The following is a 19,300-nucleotide window of genomic DNA, read 5'->3' on the forward strand; positions in this document are numbered from 1 at the left end:
GTAATGTTGATGTGTAAAGTGGGCGGTCTTATGCTAATGAACTTCAGGAGTCAGTACCCAATTTTGCTATTTAGTTTCAATAAATGCTCTCTTTGCACTGGAGTTTTATGTTCTGAAAGTTACAAAATGAACCCTATTCCAAACACAAAGGAAACTTTGATATGACCCCTTTAGACAAAAATAAACTTGGAGAGTGTGAATGTGAGCATCTGTTAGACACTCAAAAATGAAGGCCCAATTCCTCACAGTAACTGTCAACTCCATTTCGACCAATAAAGTCATGACAGTACCGAAAAAAAGTCAAAAATAAGACTCTTTATCCAGCAGATATCCGTTTGAATGAATGATTTGGCAACTTACATTCAGACATGTGACAAGTGAGTGAGTGTTCAGTCTATTCCAGCAATAAATGGTGACTATGTAACGTCAGTGCAGTCTCATCTCCGGTACGGAGACGCGTCACCTCTGCAAGACATCTTTGCTCTTCGAAGCTGATGGGAACAAAATCGTGGATTCACATGAAACAGGATTCAGACCCATTTGGGTTAAAGTCAACTTCATCACATTCTCTCTTTTTGAAAAGGAAGTGCCCTTGGTCACCGTCACTGAAGAAGAGATTTTGGCTTTAGATTTTTATTTCATTCCCTTGCCGTGTAGTTCACGTTGTGTTCTTTAGGGGGCGCTATCATGCTCGCATAAAGCCTGTCCCCTTTTGTGCATTGTTTTGCATGAGTCCCTCATTGTCATGTTCTCCATCGCTGCCTGTAAGGCCCCCCCCCCCCAAAAAAAAGAAAAGCATAATGGTCCGATCCAGGAGTAGGAGTGGCAGATGGGTCAGGGAACATACCATTTTGTGGGGGTGGGGGTGCTATAATTCACTGTGTCGTACAGGAGGTTCTAGCTTGTGGGACAGAGCGGTGAGGACCTTGTCAAACTTCTCATAGCGCTCGGCCTGACTTCCTTCCGAGCCACGACTGCCCCATAAAAGCCTCATCTGAAACTCTGTACAGAAGATTTCCAGAACCTCCTTCCGCTCCTGGAAATCTGTGAGGAGAGAGAGAGAGAGAGAGAGAGAGAGAGAGAGAGAGAGAGAGAATGTGACCACCACATAAACAAAATGAAAACAATACTATCTGCTAGTGCACAGCAATCCAAATCACAATATGTGACACATATATAGCATGTTATATGTTTGGCAACAGTTCTTCTAACCCTAAGTGTGCAGCTTTTCATTTCTTAAACAACCATATAATAGGAAGACGCATCATGGCCATATTCCAGGATTGATTCTTGCATTGTCAATACAAGATCTTGATCAAAAATGTATGAACCTCTTGATGGAAATAACATCACAACATTTATTTCCATCAAGAGGTGCATACGTTTTTGGTCTTGTATTGACAATGCAAGAGTCAGGCACAACACACACACACACACACACACACACACACACATGGCAAGATTTTTAATGTTTTTAAAATAAGTCTCTTCTGCTCACCAAGGCTGCATTTATTTGATTAAAAAACAACAACAACAACAACAAAAAAAACCCACATTAATATTGTGACATATTATTACAATTTAAAACAGTTGTTTTCTATGTGAAATGAAATAGAAAGCTTTTGTAACATTAAACACTACTGTTCAAAAGGTTTGGGGTCAGTAATAATTTTCTATTTTATTTTTTGGGGGAAAGAAATAAAAAAAATCAATACTTTTATTCATCAAGGACTAATTCAATTGATCACATTTCTATTTCTAATAAATGCTGTTCTTTTGAACTTTCTATTCATCAAAGAATCCTGAAGAAAAATTTTACACAATTTTGTTAAAAAATAAAAAGTGTTTTCAACATTGATAATAATAATGAATGGTTTTGGAGCATCAAATCCACATACAGTATTAGAATGATTTCTGAAGGATCATGTGACACTGAAGACTGGAGTAATGATGCTGAAAATTCAACTTTGATCACAGGAATAAATTACATTTTAACATATATTTAAATAGAAAACAGTTAATTTAAATTGTCATAATATTTAACAATATTACTGTTTTTTGTTGTTGTATTTTTAATCAAATAAATGCAGCCTTGGTGAGCAGAAGAGACTTCTTTTAAAAACATAAAAAATCGTACCGATGCAAAACTTTTGACTGGTAGTGTATATATATATAAACAAATGGCAAAAAAACACTAAACATGTGCACCAAATATTTCTGCTTCTGGATCCCAGCTCTCCTGGTCTGTTGTAATGCAGTCAGAGTGTAGTCTAGGCACGGGTGAGGAGTTTACCCTGTAGTTTGCTCTCAGTGTTGGTGCGGTACAGTCCCCCGTGGTGAGCGATGGTGCGCGCCGCCTCCAGGTGACTCATGACCACGTCCACACCAGACTCCACGCTCTCCCACGACTCCAGCGCCTCCCCGGCCGCCACACCGCGCTCCAGCAGGGACAACACCGGCACCACGTGAGGGAAAGAGGTGTTGGAGAGGACACAGCTCTCTGAAACAGACACACAATCATTCATTATAATCAAATATAGAAACCCTCACTCATTACGTCAGGGATTTCAAAGTGGGGTTTGAGAGCCTCTAGGGGTTCATGTTGAAACTGCGGGGGGTTGTTCAGTGTTGTAAATGTGTTCAAATCTAACCACTTCATATCTGTGTGTGGTCTGCATTTTCACTGATTGAGTTTTTAAAAATAAAAATAAAAAAACATTACATGGGATTTCTAGGTGTATGAGTGTGTCTGTGAGTGTGTTCTGCACTGGGGATGGTCTATAGTCTCATCCCTTCATTTGTGTGTGTGTGCATGTGTGTGTGTGTTAGTGCGCATTCCAATTTCAAGTGTGACAAAACTGACAAGGTCTTGCACCACTCCGATGAACACAAAATTGAAAGAAAATGAATTTCGGGTCAAAATGACCCGAGGTGAGGATATTAAATAAAATACATCCATCACATTTAATTTGTTATTAATTTGATTTATTTGATAAAATATTTCAAATAAATCTAAACATGAATTTAAATTCAGTAAAGTTTATAAATAAATAAAAAATTATATTATGATTACATTAATATGAATATTAATTCCATTAATATTAAGAATAACACGCTATATTATCAATGTAATTCTTTTTTTTTATTTTTTATTATTTAATACTGGTCTCAGTTGACTAATATCATTACTAATCGCTAATAAAAAAAAGGATATTAACATTATTTTGTCGTTGTGAAAGGAGTGACGCTCTGCTTTACCTTTCCCATCATTCATGGCCTTGAGGAACGGCTTGAGCTTCTTCTCATAGAGGATGGCCCCTTCTGTGTGTCTCTGTCTCAGGGTTATCCACGTCTGCTCCAGCCGTGAGATCTAAACAACCAGCAGAGAACGGACAATTAGATCCGCTTTCATCACTTTCACTTTTATTCTCCTGCACTGACTCCATTGCTAAACTGTACCGACGGCCCGACGCCGATTCAACGTGCCGAAGTGTGACTAGAGTCGAGTTTCTGAGGACAGGTGTGTGTGTTCTGACCTGCGGCAGCTCCAGGGCTCTCATGACCGCAGCGAACCCGTACATGTTGCCCATGTTGCTCTTGAGTTCAGCCGCCAGCTGGATGGTTTTATGCAGGAGCGCGGCTCTCTCCTCTGTGCTGCCCGTACAGCCCAACAAGTCCACCGCCATCATTATAGACATGGTGTAAAACCTAGAGAGCAAGAGATACAGCTGATCACTCCTAACACTGATACAGTTCAGCTGCAGCGCTACGAGAATCACCAAGGCTGCATTTATTTAATACAAATACAGTTAATCAGCGAAATATCATTTCAATTTAAAATAACTGATTACCGATCTCTGTGCTATTCCTGATCAACTGAAGTCTATGGCATGTGTATGTAAATGTGTGTGTGTGTGTTTCCTAACCTCTCCAGCAGATCCAGTCTCAGCTGGTGTCCATGAGGAAGAGTCAGCAACTCCAGGCCTGAGCTCACTCCCATCATCCTCTGCATCTCCTTGGTAACGCCCAGTATCCTAGCAACCTGCCGATGGACACACAGTTACGAGAGCAATATATTCAACCCCACCCCTTTATTTCCATCCTAATATATTCACAGTCAGAGAACCGAAGACATTTAATTAGCCGCGAACTCGTCGCTTGATGAATGTGGTACACAGCGGTGTGGAAAGAGTTTATTAACCCTGAAGGTTTAGATGTTAATGGCAGGCAGCACCGAGAGCACAAGCGGATGAAAGGTTCGGGTCGCGGTCCAGACTTTATCAGATGTGCCTCACGTAATGTTGCGTTTGGAAAATTAATGTGTAAAGGGAACTTGGCCCTCAAAATAATACTTGTGAAAAATGATTTATTTGATAATAAACAACAATTTGCAGTATTAATCAAGTGTCAATAAGTAAGTTATGTGGTTAAGGGTGCTAACCATGTCAAAACAGAGATACAAATGTGCATTAAGTTGAAACCAGAGCCTGGTCCATAGGATCATGTGACCGGACCTGAAAAAAGTGATCTGCTTATTATTTCTCTACATGTACAGCTTCACTGACTGATTCAATTCAAATACATTACAATTCTATATCATTAAACTTATTATTATTATAACTAAAGTATTATTATATAAAAACTTTTATATTAGTGCTGTCAAATCGATTAATCGTGATTAATCGCATCTAACATAAAAGTTTGAATTAAACAAAAGTTACATCTCCTTGGATGTCATATCTAATGGATATTGCACTTTTAGAGTGCATGGAAGAACAATACAATCTTGGTCAGACCTTATTGTCACTCTATTTGATCTTTTAAAACGGTCAGCTGTACTTTGTTCTCATTTTTGTTTGTTATTTTTATTTTTTGGTAATGTCTTCCTTTTCAACTCTTGATCCTGGGCAAATCTTGGGCATTGTTGAATATAGTTATACATTTAAAAATATAATAAAAAAGAAGTCACAAAAAATAATAACGGGTATGCATTTTTAACCAAGTTATACTTTTGTGAACAAAGCAACTGAAGCATTTCCCCAGAAATTTGATAAAACAAAGATTCTAAGCAAGAAATGTTTTTAAAAAAAAAGAAAAGAAACTACTCAATTATAAAAATGTAAATAAAAAACATTTTAATGTATAAGGAGTGTCGATTTATTTGTGTGTTTTACCATGCAGTCGGCCATGGTGATGTGCTTGGCGGCTGTTTTGGGATCCACCTCCGCCAGCAGCTCCTTCACCCTCTTCAACACACTCATCTCCAGAGGTTTATTCTCAGCTGGCAGAAGAGTGGACTGGTATTTCCCCGGCATGAAGGAGGAGCTGGTCTCCACCAGGGGGAGCATGAAGCCCTCCACCCCATCTGGGGCTCCAGGGCCCGGGGTTTGGCCCTCCTCCACCCTCAGCCTCTCCACGTAGCTCTTGCAGGGAGGAGTGGGGGCTTGTCCGGGTCTCAGCTCGCAGTAGCTGCCGCCCTGCTCCGAACTCTCGGATGAGTACCCGTGGGCAGGCGTGGAGTATGTGCTAGGGGGCGTGTCCGAGCAGGGGAGGTTGTTATTGGAGGAGGACGGCGAGAGATGAGGATCGCTGGAGCGCCGCATCACTGGAGAGGGCGGGATCACGGCGAGGACACGCCCACCTGAGCCATGCCTGTGGCGGGAAACTGGAGAGACAAATAAAACAGCACTGGGTGAACTAACCCTGAAAGGGACCTATTGTGCTGTTTTTATTTAACCTGCCCTGTAACATAGCTGTGCATTACGATCTGTGCATGTAAACTACTACAATCAGCTTATGTCAGTATTTATATTACGATCTAAAAGGTTCGTAATATTATTCCTGCCATTATTTCTGTGACTTAGCAACATCAGCGTGTTATACATTTGCATGATGCCCGATGACCAGCTGCTTTAGTCAGGCCTCAAAGAACATTTGGGTGATTTTGCGATGACAAGAAGACACTTTTTTTTTCTTTTCGCTTTGAGGGCAAAAAAACATTGTATGGACTTTTAATATCAATCCCATAGTTACAATAGATAGATGATTACAGCTGTTGATAATTATGGTAAGATTATGGTAAGGAGTGTTACATATCCCACACATTCTCTAAGCGGTTGACCAGTGTGGTGGGTCATGTTTCTGACTCTAAAAATCTGACCTTTAGATTATCTAACCTTATGATAAACTTTTACCTGACTTCCCCCTTTGGGTCTAATATTACGACTAACTCTTACCTTACTTCCCTTTTAGGCAACATTTGAACAAAATGTAGTGTTTGAAACTAGTGAAAACTTGTGACTTTGGTTGTGTGAGTGTAAAATGAAACACTACAAATGTGTAACATTGAAACCTTTTGGTTACCTGGTAACAAGAGGGCTTGTCTATGAAGAACCAATCAAGTTTTTTATGTAATGAAATTATGTCGACGAGTAGACGCGCTAGGATATAGGGTTAGACTCGGCAGACATCGACGTGAAGACGCGCAAGAGTATAAATATTATAGGACGTAGTTAATGTTCTACCACACCAGTCACAACAGACTTGAGTTAGCTGACCAATCAGAGCAGACTGGGTTTTTAAGAAAAGCGGGATTTGAAGACAGGAACTAAAAAAAGAGTGTTTCAGGCAGAGAATGAAAAGAAGCATAAAAAGATGATTATCAAATAATGTGTGTTTTTTTAACTTGAAATCAATTACATGTATTCTAGCATATATTAAATTAAATTATAAATGCATAAATGCGCATATTATGGGCACTTTAAACAGTGCTACACACACACAAAAAGTTAACTTCTAAATTAAGTGTTTTTTATAAAACTCAAAAATATTATTTAACATCACTGGACCAACCTATGTACATTAATTTATACCAACAAAACATTTTTTTATAGGTTAAACCAGGTAGAATTTAGCAGTTTGTACACAGTATCAGCGTGATGAAATCTTCAGGCCCGTGCATGGACTGTGTGTACTCACTGGAGCTGTAGGCAGGGGACAGAGGGGTTTCCCCCACAGGGGACAGCGGGCAGCGGTACTCTTGGATCTGATCCATGCTCATGGCACAGTTCCTCATCGCATCCTTATGGTGCACCGTAGAGGGGCTGGAAAGGACAAACATGCTTTTAAATTCCTCACCCCTTCAGTCAAAACAATCCAGGTTTAGGTATATATAGCATTTTTGGCATCTAATTTTGGTAAACCACATACCACAGCTACAAGCCTACTAAACTACACACATTCAGTGCTATTGTGATACTAGAGATGGCATGCACAGAAGCAAGTGAAGGGTTTCCATGTGGCCACATCTGTTTGGAAAACTGAGTGAGGAGGAGTGAATGGGAGGGAGGGGGGGCTGGGGGGGGTCTGTGCCAGCTGTGAACACACACATAAACATACACACACACCAGCTGCTGCCCTCCGCTGGTTTCACCTCTGGCTCGACTGTCTGAGGCTCATCTGGCTCTGCAGACTGGGCGGCACTGATAATACAAGACATCCTACATGAGCATATCACTCCTGCATCTATGGCACATGTGTATATGGCCCATTAAAACACTGGGCACACACCAATATGCCTGATCTCAGACCTGAGATACCTGAACGCCAAGAATGTAACTAAATATTCAAGATTAGGAAACTAGGCTTATGAAGCACAAACTTCAATGGGAATTTTAGAGATAATTTTGGGAAAAACCTTGTGCCTATCATACACTGCGTGATTCTCTGTGATTTCTGTCAACTCCGACTGTCCAGAATCTGCAGAGTGGCGCAGTGTTTCCGCGACTATTGTCGACAAATATAAATATACAAATATCCTGGGTTGAAACATGGAACATGGAACATGTCCACATACTGTATATATATATATATATATATATATATATATATATATACACAAAACAAAACACAATTTTTTTATTTTGGTACTCTGAAACAATTTAACTCCTGGTGGTCCCTAAAAACACTAAATGAATATGGTCCAAAACAAAACAAAACAAAACAAAACAATGTTATTTTGGTACTCTGAAACAATTTAACTCCTGGTGGTCCCTAAAAACACTAAATGAATGGTCCAAAACAAAACAAAACAAAACAAAACAAAACAAAACAAATGTTATTTTGGTACTCTGAAACAATCTAACTCCTGGTGGTCCCTAAAAACACTAAATGAATATGGTCCAAAACAAAACAAAACAAAACAAAACAAAACAAAACAATGTTATTTTGGTACTCTGAAACAATTTAACTCCTGGTGGTCCCTAAAAACACTAAATGAATGGTCCAAAACAAAACAAAACAAAACAAAACAAAACAAAACAAATGTTATTTTGGTACTCTGAAACAATTTAACTCCTGGTGGTCCCTAAAAACACTAAATGAATGGTCCAAAACAAAACAAAACAAAACAAAACAAAACAAAACAAAACAAAACAAAACAAAACAAAACAAAACAAATGTTATTTTGGTACTCTGAAACAATTTAACTCCTGGTGGTCCCTAAAAACACTAAATGAATGGTCCAAAACAAAACAAAACAAAACAAAACAAAACAAAACAAAACAAAACAAAACAAAACAAAACAAATGTTATTTTGGTACTCTGAAACAATTTAACTCCTGGTGGTCCCTAAAAACACTAAATGAATAGTCCAAAACAAAACAAAACAAAACAAAACAAAACAAAACAAAACAAAACAAATGTTATTTTGGTACTCTGAAACAATTTAACTCCTGGTGGTCCCTAAAAACACTAAATGAATGGTCCAAAACAAAACAAAACAAAACAAAACAAAACAAAACAAAACAAAACAAAACAAAACAAAACAAAACAAATGTTATTTTGGTACTCTGAAACAATTTAACTCCTGGTGGTCCCTAAAAACACTAAATGAATGGTCCAAAACAAAACAAAACAAAACAAAACAAAACAAAACAAAACAAAACAAAACAAAACAAAACAAATGTTATTTTGGTACTCTGAAACAATTTAACTCCTGGTGGTCCCTAAAAACACTAAATGAATATGGTCCAAAACAAAACAAAACAAAACAAAACAAAACAAAACAAAACAAAACAATTTTATTTTGGTACTCTGAAACAATTTAACTCCTGGTGGTCCCTAAAAACACTAAATGAATGGTCCAAAACAAAACAAAACAAAACAAAACAAAACAAAACAAATGTTATTTTGGTACTCTGAAACAATTTAACTCCTGGTGGTCCCTAAAAACACTAAATGAATATGGTCCAAAATAAAACAAAACAAAACAAAACAAAACAAAACAAAACAATGTTATTTTGGTACTCTGAAACAATTTAACTCCTGGTGGTCACTAAAAACGCTAAATTAATATGGTCCAAAACAAAACAAAACAAAAAAACAGGCACTATGAGTTAGCCACATACTAGTTGTGAAGACGATGATGGTGAAGGTCTACCTGTGAGGAATGATCTTCTCTGTGGTCAGTCCATCGGTCATAGTAACACTGCGCCTCTTGATGTGCGCCCCCCTCTGGGCCGATGGTGAATGTGCAGATCCTGGTCTTCCACCAGCTAAAGCAAACGTCGCCTCCAGGTACCTCAGCGGCAGCGTTCGGTTGACCGGACACAGCAGTTGGGCTCCGGTGCGCGGGCACACGGGGCGACCCGTGCCAGCATGGTGCCTGACCAGTGTGGGGACAGAGTCGAAGCTCTCATGCTCCAGCATGTACTGGATTTTGGTTTGTCCGCTTTTGACCAGGACTTTACTGATCCGACAGTGGATCACTTCCTGTTGCCAGCGACACGTGAGCACATAGTCGCCCACGGTCGACAGGGAGTCCCGTACGAGGAAGTCGCCGCTTCGTAGAACCAACGTTTCTGAAGCCTGTTGATACAAATAAAACAAGAGGGTTTATTAATAGAAGAGCTGGACTCAAACCCACATTTCCCACATGAGCACCACAGCTCAAAATATCAGAGGGATACTCCACTTTTTTTGGAAATAGGCTCATTTTACAACTCCCCCAGAGTTAAACTGTTGAGTTTTACCGTTTTTGAATCCATTCAGCCGATCTCCGGTTCTGGCGGTACCACTTTTAGCATAGCTTAGCATACATCATTGAAGTGGACAAGACCATTAGCATTTCTAAAGAAAAATGACCAAAGAGTTTCGATATTTTTCCTATTTAAAACTTGACTCTTCTGTAGTTACATCGTGCACTAAGACCGACGGAAAATGTAAAGTTGCGATTTTCTAGGCTGGTATGGCTAGGAACTATACTCTCATTCCTGCGTAATAATCAAGAAACTTCAATGCCGTACCATGAGAGCAGCAGGCGTAATGATATGACGCAGCGCCTGAAAATAGTTCCGTTGTGTTGACGGAAGGTGGCCTATTTTCAGGCGCTGCGTCATATCATTACGCCTGCTGCTCTCATGGTACGGCATTGAAGTTTCTTGATTATTACGCAGGAATGAGAGTATAGTTCCTAGCCATACCAGCCTAGAAAATCGCAACTTTTCATTTTCCGTCGGTCTTAGTGCACGATGTAACTACAGAAGAGTAGAGTTTTAAATAGGAAAAATATAAAAACTCTTTGGTCATTTTTTTTTGAGAAATGCTAATGGTCTTGTCCACTCCAATGATGTATGCTAAGCTATGCTAAAAGTGGTACCGCCAGAACCGGAGATCGGCTGAATGGATTCAAAAACGGTAAAAACTCAACAATTTAACTCTGGGGGAGTTGTAAAATGAGCCTATTTCCAAAAAAAGTGGAGTATCCCTTTAAGATAACTGCTAGGTCTGAGACTACCAAATTTATAATATATATTTATTTGTGAGTTTACAGCAAGTTTCCTTGTTTTAAATGATTAGAATCCTATTTTTTTTAATATTTACTAAATTTGTTTTTGAATTCCAAATTTTCTCTTGAATCCCAAATGAGATGACAGACTGTTGGACTGTTGGACATTCTGGAAATGTTCAATGAATGAATGAATGGATGGATGGATTGATGGTTGGAATTTCTCCCAGAAAATTCCAGTGAAAATGTAGCAATTTTTATTTTAAATTAACACAAAAAAAAAAAAAAAAAAAAAAAAAAAAATAATTTCTATGGTAATCAACAGCATTTTTTTTTTTTTTTTTTTTTTTTTTTGTGGTAACATATTTTTTACTACACGCTGTTGGCAACTGAATCAACAGAAATAACTTGTATATTTTACACAAGCACATTTTAAGAGAAAGTTGATGAAATAACACAGAGTCTTAATGTGATGCATGCCTCTGCTCCAGCAGATGGCGCAACAGTACATTGGTGAGGTCAGAAGTGCAGCATGGGGGCGTATCGCCATGGTGACTAGCTATAGTTTTAATAGAGAGGGCTGGAGTTTGTCTTTACTCCAGCTTGAGCAGGAATACATTATGCTAATGCCCAGATGGCTGCTCTCATAGTAGACTCAGTGTGGGCTGCAGTTTTTCGCCTCTATGGTGCAAAAAAGGACACAAACATACTTACACACACACACACACCAACTGAAAACCCCAAATAAACATGCACAAAACAAGCAAATATAAAATATACAAACAAATATATAAAAGGCACACAGAAAACACTCTAAAAAGGCTAACAAAAGTTCTAATTTACCAACTTCTCCAGTTGCATGCACAGTTGCACACTGGTTTTAATATCATGGTGTGGACTTCCCATTGACGTCCATTGTTGTCAAAGTTGAAGTGTGTAATCTTTTTGAAGTTTAAATACTGTCTTCCATTCCAGCTTAACATGCAGAGACAACTATAAGTCATTTGTAGGCGGCTTCCCCGAAGAGTGTAAACACTGGCACTTTCAAAACATTGCTCCAAGAACAGATTGGGATTTTGGGAAGCATAGCCATAGACTGCCCACAGTCCTTTCACGGAACATGTGATGCATATTGCACACAAACACTGACTGAAATCAGCAGTTCAAATCTGATTGGCTAGCTGTACACAACTTTCAAGGACAACTTTTAACTTTCAATGGTCTGCCTAAGAAAAGGTATAGTGATGATGCAACATGCATTCTAAGGATGGAATAAATCCCTGTATTTGCCAGATTAGTGCTATTAAATCTTTAAAGTTATTCTGAGTTTTGTTTGAAGTTCTTAGTGTCAAAAAAAAAAAAAAACTAGAGCAGAAGTGTCTATTTAAAGGGTTAGTTCACCCAAAAATGAAAATTAACCCATACTCACTCTCACGCCATCCTAGGTGTATATGACTTTCTTCTTTCAGCACAATCAGAGTTATATTAAAAATATCCTGGCTCTTTAGAATGGAAGTGAATAGTGCCAGAGTTTTTGCGCATCCATCCATCTTAAAAGTAATCAATACGACTCCAGGGGGTTAATTAAGACCTTCTGAAGGGAAGCAATGGGTTTTTGTAAGAAAAATATCCATATTTAAAACTTTATAAACGATAATCACTGGCTTCCACGTTCACGAGAGAGTCGAGTTCCGGCGGAAGAGTGTCCTCTGACCCGATCGGAAGCCAGTGATTATAGTTTATAAAGTTTTAAACATGTTTTTTTTCTTCAACCCATAGCTTTACTTCAGAAGGCATTTATTAACCCCCTAGAGGCCAGGGTATTATTTAATTCAACTCCGATTTATGCTGAAAGAAGAAAGTCACATACATCTAGGATGCCTTGAGGGTGAGTAAATTATAATGGAATAATTCTCATTTTTGGGTGAACTATTCCTTTAAGTTTTGTTCAGTTATTTTTTGGTCCATTATTGTAGTATAATCGATTTCCGTGATTTCCGATTCCATGAACTGTGATTGGTCGGTTTACACGTCAGTTAGGCAGTCTATTTCTGTCTAAAGGTCTCCTCTCAAAACACCTCTCAAAATGCTTGCTACGAATGCGAAAAACGCATAAAATCGAAACCCAATCCGAATTTATTTATGACGGACCAAAGTTTCGGAGGAAGATTGTAAACGTGATTGACACGACGTGAGGTCGTATTTATTTTTTAACGTGCGAAAAGTTCGGACGAGAAGTTCGGACTCAGTGTGCAAGGCCCTTAAAGGGTTAGTTCACCCAAAAATGAATATTCTGTCAGTAATTACTCCCCTCATGTCGTTACAAACCCGTAAGACCTTTGTTCACACAAATAAAGATATTTTTGATGAAATCTGAGAGCTTTCTGTCCCTCCCTTGAAAGCAACGTCATGGCAACTTTCAAGGCCCAGAAAGGTAGTAAAAACATTGTTAAAATAGTCCACGGGTTTGGAACGACATAAGGGTGAGTATTTAATGACAGAATTTTCATTTTTGGGTGAACTAACCCTTTAAGTGGGAGGTACTAGGCTAGAATAGGTTGCAAAGTGGACCAGACCTTATGCCGTTTAGTCAAAATTCTGTCCGCTTGAGAAAGTGAACATTGTACCATAGCAAAGCAAAACTTGACCCACCTCTCGTGGAATATGGCCATGGTACCAGCCGTGGCTCCTCATGTCACTGCTACTGAGTTTGAGTTCCTCCTCCAGCTCCTTCCTGAGCTTCTCCGGGGGCGACTCCAGCAGGTACTTCTCCTTGGAGAACTGCGAAAAACACACAAAACCAGCACATAAGTCACACTGACCTACATCATCAACACACAAACATGTAATAAAGCAAACTATTGATCATTTAAAATAAAAACAAAACATTCTTGAACAAGAATTGTAAGGTTTATTGCCTCACTTATCAAACTGACATATCAATCCATATGAGAGATTAAAAAGTAATTTGAGTCACATAGAGCCTCATTGCACATATTTCTTCTTTATAATTTATGTAACATCTAACCCCGCTGCTAGAAAACAAATAAAAGCATACAAAAACACACTGCAGGATGAGGCTTCATTGTCTCGCCCAAAAAACAACACTGTCCCAAGTGTGTCTGTTTAGACAGCAGAGAAATAAAGCGTAATCTATGTGTGTGACAGTTCAAGGCGAAGGTCTCGACCCTCTGCGACACAGGAAAACTAATTCAAACACGGGCAGCATTGTAATGAGGTCAATAAAAAAGACAACGGACAAAGCTAAGGGCGCTAACAGGGCTCAAATGCCTCCGCAAGGCTGTGAATATGGGAGATGTGGGATCAATTTTGTAGTCCTGGGTCACTCTAATGGTCTCTTCCTCTCTCTATCAGAGGTAAACTGATTAAACATCTGCTTCCTTTCCCTCTTCGACTGTCTTTTACACACGGGAACAGGAAAAGATGCTAGATTTCAGCAATCCCACTGTCATTTAACCAGTTGTGTGTGCATGTGTGTGTAAAGTGTATAAAGATAGTGAGGCAAGGTCAAGTGTAGGGACTTATTGCTTTTGTCTCTGCCTCCAGGGGCCAAATCTTCCACCTGGGACCGACCAGAGCTCTCTGTAATCTCATATAGGCGTCTGTAATTGTCTTTTGCTGCTTGAAGATGGCCACAAGGTACGATATTCTGTCTCATATATTCTCGATTTAGGTCCAAAGGGAAAACCCAGTGTGCAAGTGATAACAGGACTAAGCTGATATGAGGAGTTCATATTGTCTTATGAGAGGTGCCTTTCACAGGAGACCCTTTTCCAATTTTCTGAAATTCTTTCCTCCAACTTTATTAGTGTTTATTTAAGGAATGAGCTCAGTTGTTTACATAAAGTTTTGCACATATTGTGTTTCTGAGAGAATATTTAGGTGAGACAAGATGAGACAAGGCAAGGAAAAAAAGATGAGCTAAGAAAAGCAGCAAGGCAAGACAAGATACAAAAAGAAGAGATGAATCGAGACAAGAAATGAAGAGATGAGACAAGATGAGAGGAGACATGAGAAAAGACTACGAACTGAGGTGATATAAGACAAGAGCGAGACAAAACAAGGCAAGAAAACAAAACAAAAGTAGAGGTGAATCGAGAAAAGAGACGAGACAAGAGAGATGAGATGAGAAAAGACGAGATGAGATGAAGTGAGGTGAGGTGAGACAAGTGCGAGACAAAACAAGGCAAGATACAAAAAGATGAAGTAAATCGAGACAAGAAAGGAGAGATGACACAAGATGAGAAGGGACAAGATCAGAAAAGACTAGACGAGAAGAAGTGAGGTGAGATGAGACAAGAGCAAGACAAAAAACAAGGCAAGACAAAATAAAAAAAGAAGAGGTGAATCAAGAAAAGAAGAGACCAGATGAGAAAAAAAAGAGATGAGATGAGAAAAGACAAGACAAGATGAGACAAAGTGAGGTGAGGTGAGACAAGAGCAATGCAAGACAAGACAGGGAAAGATAAGATTAGAAAAGAAGAGGTGAATTGAGACAAGAAAAGAATATGAGACAAGATGAGAAGAGACGAGATCAGAAAAGACAAGACGAGAAGAAGTGAGGTTAGATGAGACAAGAGCAAGGTAAAACAAGGGAAGACAGAATATGAAAAGGTGACATGAGACTAACAGAAGAAAAAGGGATAAAAGACAAGAAATAAGATGAGGCAAGTAAAAGAAGAGGAGAGGTGAGGGGAGACAAGATGAGAAGAGAGCAAGCAAGGCAAAGGCAAGACACAAAGCAAGGAAAGAAATAAAAAGAAGAGGTGAGATGAGATCATGAGATGATTAAAGAGATGAGCCAAGAGAAGACAAAGTAAGGTAAGATAAAAGCAAGACAAAACAAGGTAAGGCAACATACAAAAGGAAGACGTGATTCAAAGAAAAGAAGAAATGAGACAAGATGAGAAAAGCAGAGACTAGATGAGAAAAGGGCCAGATGGAAAAGAAAGAGATGAACCAAGACAAGAAAAGATTAGACAAGATGAAAAGAGAATGAACTTGATGAGCAAAAACAAGACAAATTTAGGTATGATGAGACAAGAGCGAGACAAAACAAGGCTAGAAGACCACAAGCAAGGCAGGAAATAAAAAGAAGAAGTGAGATGATGAGAGGATAAGAGACGAGGCAATGCGAGGTGACATAAGGAGAGATGAAAAGAGGTGAGGTGAGATGAGACGAGAAGATTAGGCCAAGACATATCATGGCAAGATGAGAAATGAAAGAAAGCTGTGGTGAGATGAGACCAAAGAAGAGATGAGACAAGCCGAGAAGAGATGACACCTGCAAAACAAGAAAAAAGGAGAGATGTGATGAGAAGATGTGAGGTGAGGTGAGATGAGACAATATGAGATGAGACGAGGCAAGAAAAAGAAAAAGCAATCATTGCGACAAACGAAAAGAAGAGATCAGAAGAGACAGGAGTTCTGAAGAAGCTTTAGCATGCAGGTATTGCCATTTCTGCAGAGATTCACTCATTAAAGAGCCTGAAGAGAGATTGAATGAGATCAAGCTGATTTCTGCTTTCAAACCCTGATGTCTGAAGACTCCAGAGAGACACCTGCGCTGTTTCACGTCCCCTTGCCCCACTTAGAGCTGCTCCTGGAGGGCCAAAATGTCTTTCTCACTGCCCTCTTTCTTCCACAGAGAAAGCACTTCTGGCAATCTAATGAAGCGCATGCTGGGGGAAATGACATGACCACATGCACACACACACACATACACAATGTAACCTCTACAGAGGCACAGGGACAGAAAGAACTTCAAGATATGAGGAGATAGAAAGACCGATAGAAAGGGGGTTATAGGACCGATGCTGACCCCCCCCCAGCACTGAAGCTCTGGTTGTCATGGAAACCTCCTATTGTGTGAGTCCGCCCTATCGTGTGTATCCTGCACCACACACACACACCTCAAGCATTTTACAAAGCAAGAGGGCAATGCATTGTGGAAAAACAAAACAATTATACTTCCTGGAACATGATGCAAAGAGACAGAGCTGACGGTAAACTTTTTGGGATATAAAATCTATACTTCCCAGCAGTCCAGTCCAGTAAATGTGTTATGTTGGGGGAAACCTGGATGTCAATCATTTAAATATGCTTTTCCAATGGACATATAAACCAGAAAACATGGGTTGTAGGCCATGGTCCAGATTCAGACCCCAGTCTAGACCACAAATCATTTCTCATAGAAGTATATAAAGAAGTATTTTCCCATTATAAATGACAACTTAAGGTATCAAATGCACACTTTCACGTCTAACCTTGTGTAGTTTCGGAGAGACTACTTTGTCTTTTCAGGATTGATTATTTCTTTTTTTTACAAAGTACTAATGCTGCCAACTTGGAAATGCACAATAATGCACACTGCTCATTCTATTTAATAGGGATATAAGCCATGTTTGCAAAGAGGGAAATGGAGACTGGACCTCCTGAAACTTTAATTGAATACCTCTGACCTAAAATCTCAAGATAGAATGATATATCGAGCGAACTGTACTTCAATCCTTCATAACTAAATCTGGCATCTACAATAGGATGCTCACTCTCTAGAAACAATATCTTTTTTTAAAATAATTCTATTTGTGTTACAATGCACCATGAATTCTTATGCTTGGAAACCTTTTAGACAAGGTTGACATCAGAGCCTCAAGGGTTCTGGATCACTGTCGGCCATGTTATTTTGAGTTAAACTGAACAGCAAACAGAGATTTTAGTTGATTTGTGAATTTGGCCTCCTTTTCCATCTTGTGGGACACATTTGACTGAAAATCTCATGCACAAACTCCATCCAATTCTGAGATGATCTTCAGACCCCCATGGCTTGTCATGAATTACATCCAGCCGTGATTCATCACCAATTTCCCTCAGCACCCCCATCCTCTTCTTCCACCAATCAAAGCGTTCCATCTAACCAGACCCCCACCCACCTAATTCTATTTCCACCAATCAGAAGAACCTTTGCAATCACTTAGATCGTGTGTGATTGAGTGCAGCTGCCCCTCTGGGTGAAAGGAACGCCATAGACGCAAAAAAAACCATTAGGCTGACAGGAACCGCAGATATGGCAGATAAAGATTCACAGGTCAGCGCCTGCCATTGAGTCTGCTCTCTGGGGTAGAGCTAATCCAGTCGGCCCAGCTGAGCAATGACCCAATGCTTTGAGAGATAACAGGACAGCTGGTGTTAAAATCACCTGCCACACTGACGTGGAATATGATTTAGACCATAAAAGTAGAGCACAAAAGTAGATGTGAATGCAAGCAAGAGGTTCCTTAGTACATAATGTGCATTCTTGAGTAACTGTGGTGGTAACACACCTCCGTACGGAAGGGGGGCGCTAGAGGTACCTTCGAATGTGGCATTACTCTTTAGGTAGCTAGCTACAAACATGACGACAGTTCACCCAAAAATGGGTGAGGTCATGGTGAGGTGGTAATCACTGTATTTTTTTTCAATTTCGGTGAAATTTCGCAGATAAAAAAGTAAATTGTTTATTGTAGTGATGTATGAAGAAGTCACTTTCAACCCAAGCAGCTTTGCGTGAATCCACATGACCAAAATCTGGATGGGGAAATCCTTCACCCTCACAGGAAATTTCTGATCGTGTGTTTTGCTATTGAAATTACTCTATTTTGGCCACAAATTTGCACTAAATTGGAATAAATGTGACCACACCTTATATGTCGTACAGGTTTGGAATGACATGAGGGTGATCGTAAATGACAGAAATTTTTTGGGTTTAACTATCTGTCATCCTAACTTTTACTAATATGCTGTTCACCAAGTTGCTCCATGACAGCTGTTGACCTGAAAAAGCTAATTGACCATAGAAGAGGTTTATGCTTAATAACAGCCTTAATGCCTTCTGTGGCCAATAAATGTCCATATTTTTGGTTCAATGAAATTCATGGTCAAAATCATTTTAATGTTTTAATGTTTAAAGACATTTTGTGTTGGGCCGCTATTTGATGTTCAATGTAAAGTCTTGGTATTTGAGCACACATGTGTATGTAGTAGGTTTCAAGACTTTGAGAGTATATCTGGGTAAACAATGTTAAATATGACAAATTTTCTTTCTTTTTTTTTTTTACTTTGATGTGTTTTGAACCTTGTCCATCTCTTTAGACACAGTCAAACACACATAGTCCTGTGACCTTTCCCTCCAGTTGATCCAGGGGGCCCGATTTTAAGACGTTGTCCATCTGCTGCCCATGCAGTGTCGTTGTCCCTTTATCCCACCTTAAGCCGTCTTAATGCTCCTATCATACCCTTATCTCCCAGAAAACCATCTTTGCAGTATCCCTTCATCTATCCCTGCTGTCTTACACTAGCCAAATCTCCACCAAATCCCCATTTCTGTCATTGCTGGCCAACATCCCACCACATTAGATCTTAAAATGATTTCTGTTTCTTAGATTATCTCACTCTGTCTGTCCATCTCTCTTTCAAACACACCCACACACACTCTCTGGTGTTTAACAAGCACAT

At 39.4% G+C, this 19,300-nt stretch overlaps 1 protein-coding gene across 5 annotated transcripts in view; it reads right to left on the reverse strand.

Annotated features, from left to right (window-relative positions):
* Nucleotides 1-19,300, reverse strand: part of sh2d3ca (SH2 domain containing 3Ca) — a 54,663-nt gene continuing 35,363 nt past the window's right edge. For 3 of the 5 annotated variants that reach the window (XM_056238997.1, XM_056239000.1, XM_056238999.1), the window contains 10 exons: nt 13,439-13,567; nt 9,440-9,867; nt 7,407-7,481; nt 6,979-7,103; nt 5,175-5,665; nt 3,927-4,042; nt 3,537-3,708; nt 3,259-3,370; nt 2,294-2,500; nt 1-1,044 (listed from right to left, as the gene is read on the reverse strand). In XM_056238997.1, coding sequence (XP_056094972.1) covers nt 869-1,044; nt 2,294-2,500; nt 3,259-3,370; nt 3,537-3,708; nt 3,927-4,042; nt 5,175-5,665; nt 6,979-7,103; nt 7,407-7,481; nt 9,440-9,867; nt 13,439-13,567 — 2,031 coding nt within the window. In that variant the 3' untranslated portion in view covers nt 1-868. The remainder of the gene's footprint in view (nt 1,045-2,293; nt 2,501-3,258; nt 3,371-3,536; nt 3,709-3,926; nt 4,043-5,174; nt 5,666-6,978; nt 7,104-7,406; nt 7,482-9,439; nt 9,868-13,438; nt 13,568-19,300) is intronic. The other 2 variants (XM_056239001.1, XM_056239002.1) reach the window with 1 other exon arrangement.

This window comes from Rhinichthys klamathensis, unplaced genomic scaffold (genome assembly GCF_029890125.1).
Source record: "Rhinichthys klamathensis goyatoka isolate OS25496 unplaced genomic scaffold, OSU_Roscu_1.1 h1tg000549l_1, whole genome shotgun sequence".
NCBI classification, from domain to species: Eukaryota; Metazoa; Chordata; class Actinopteri; order Cypriniformes; family Leuciscidae; genus Rhinichthys; species Rhinichthys klamathensis.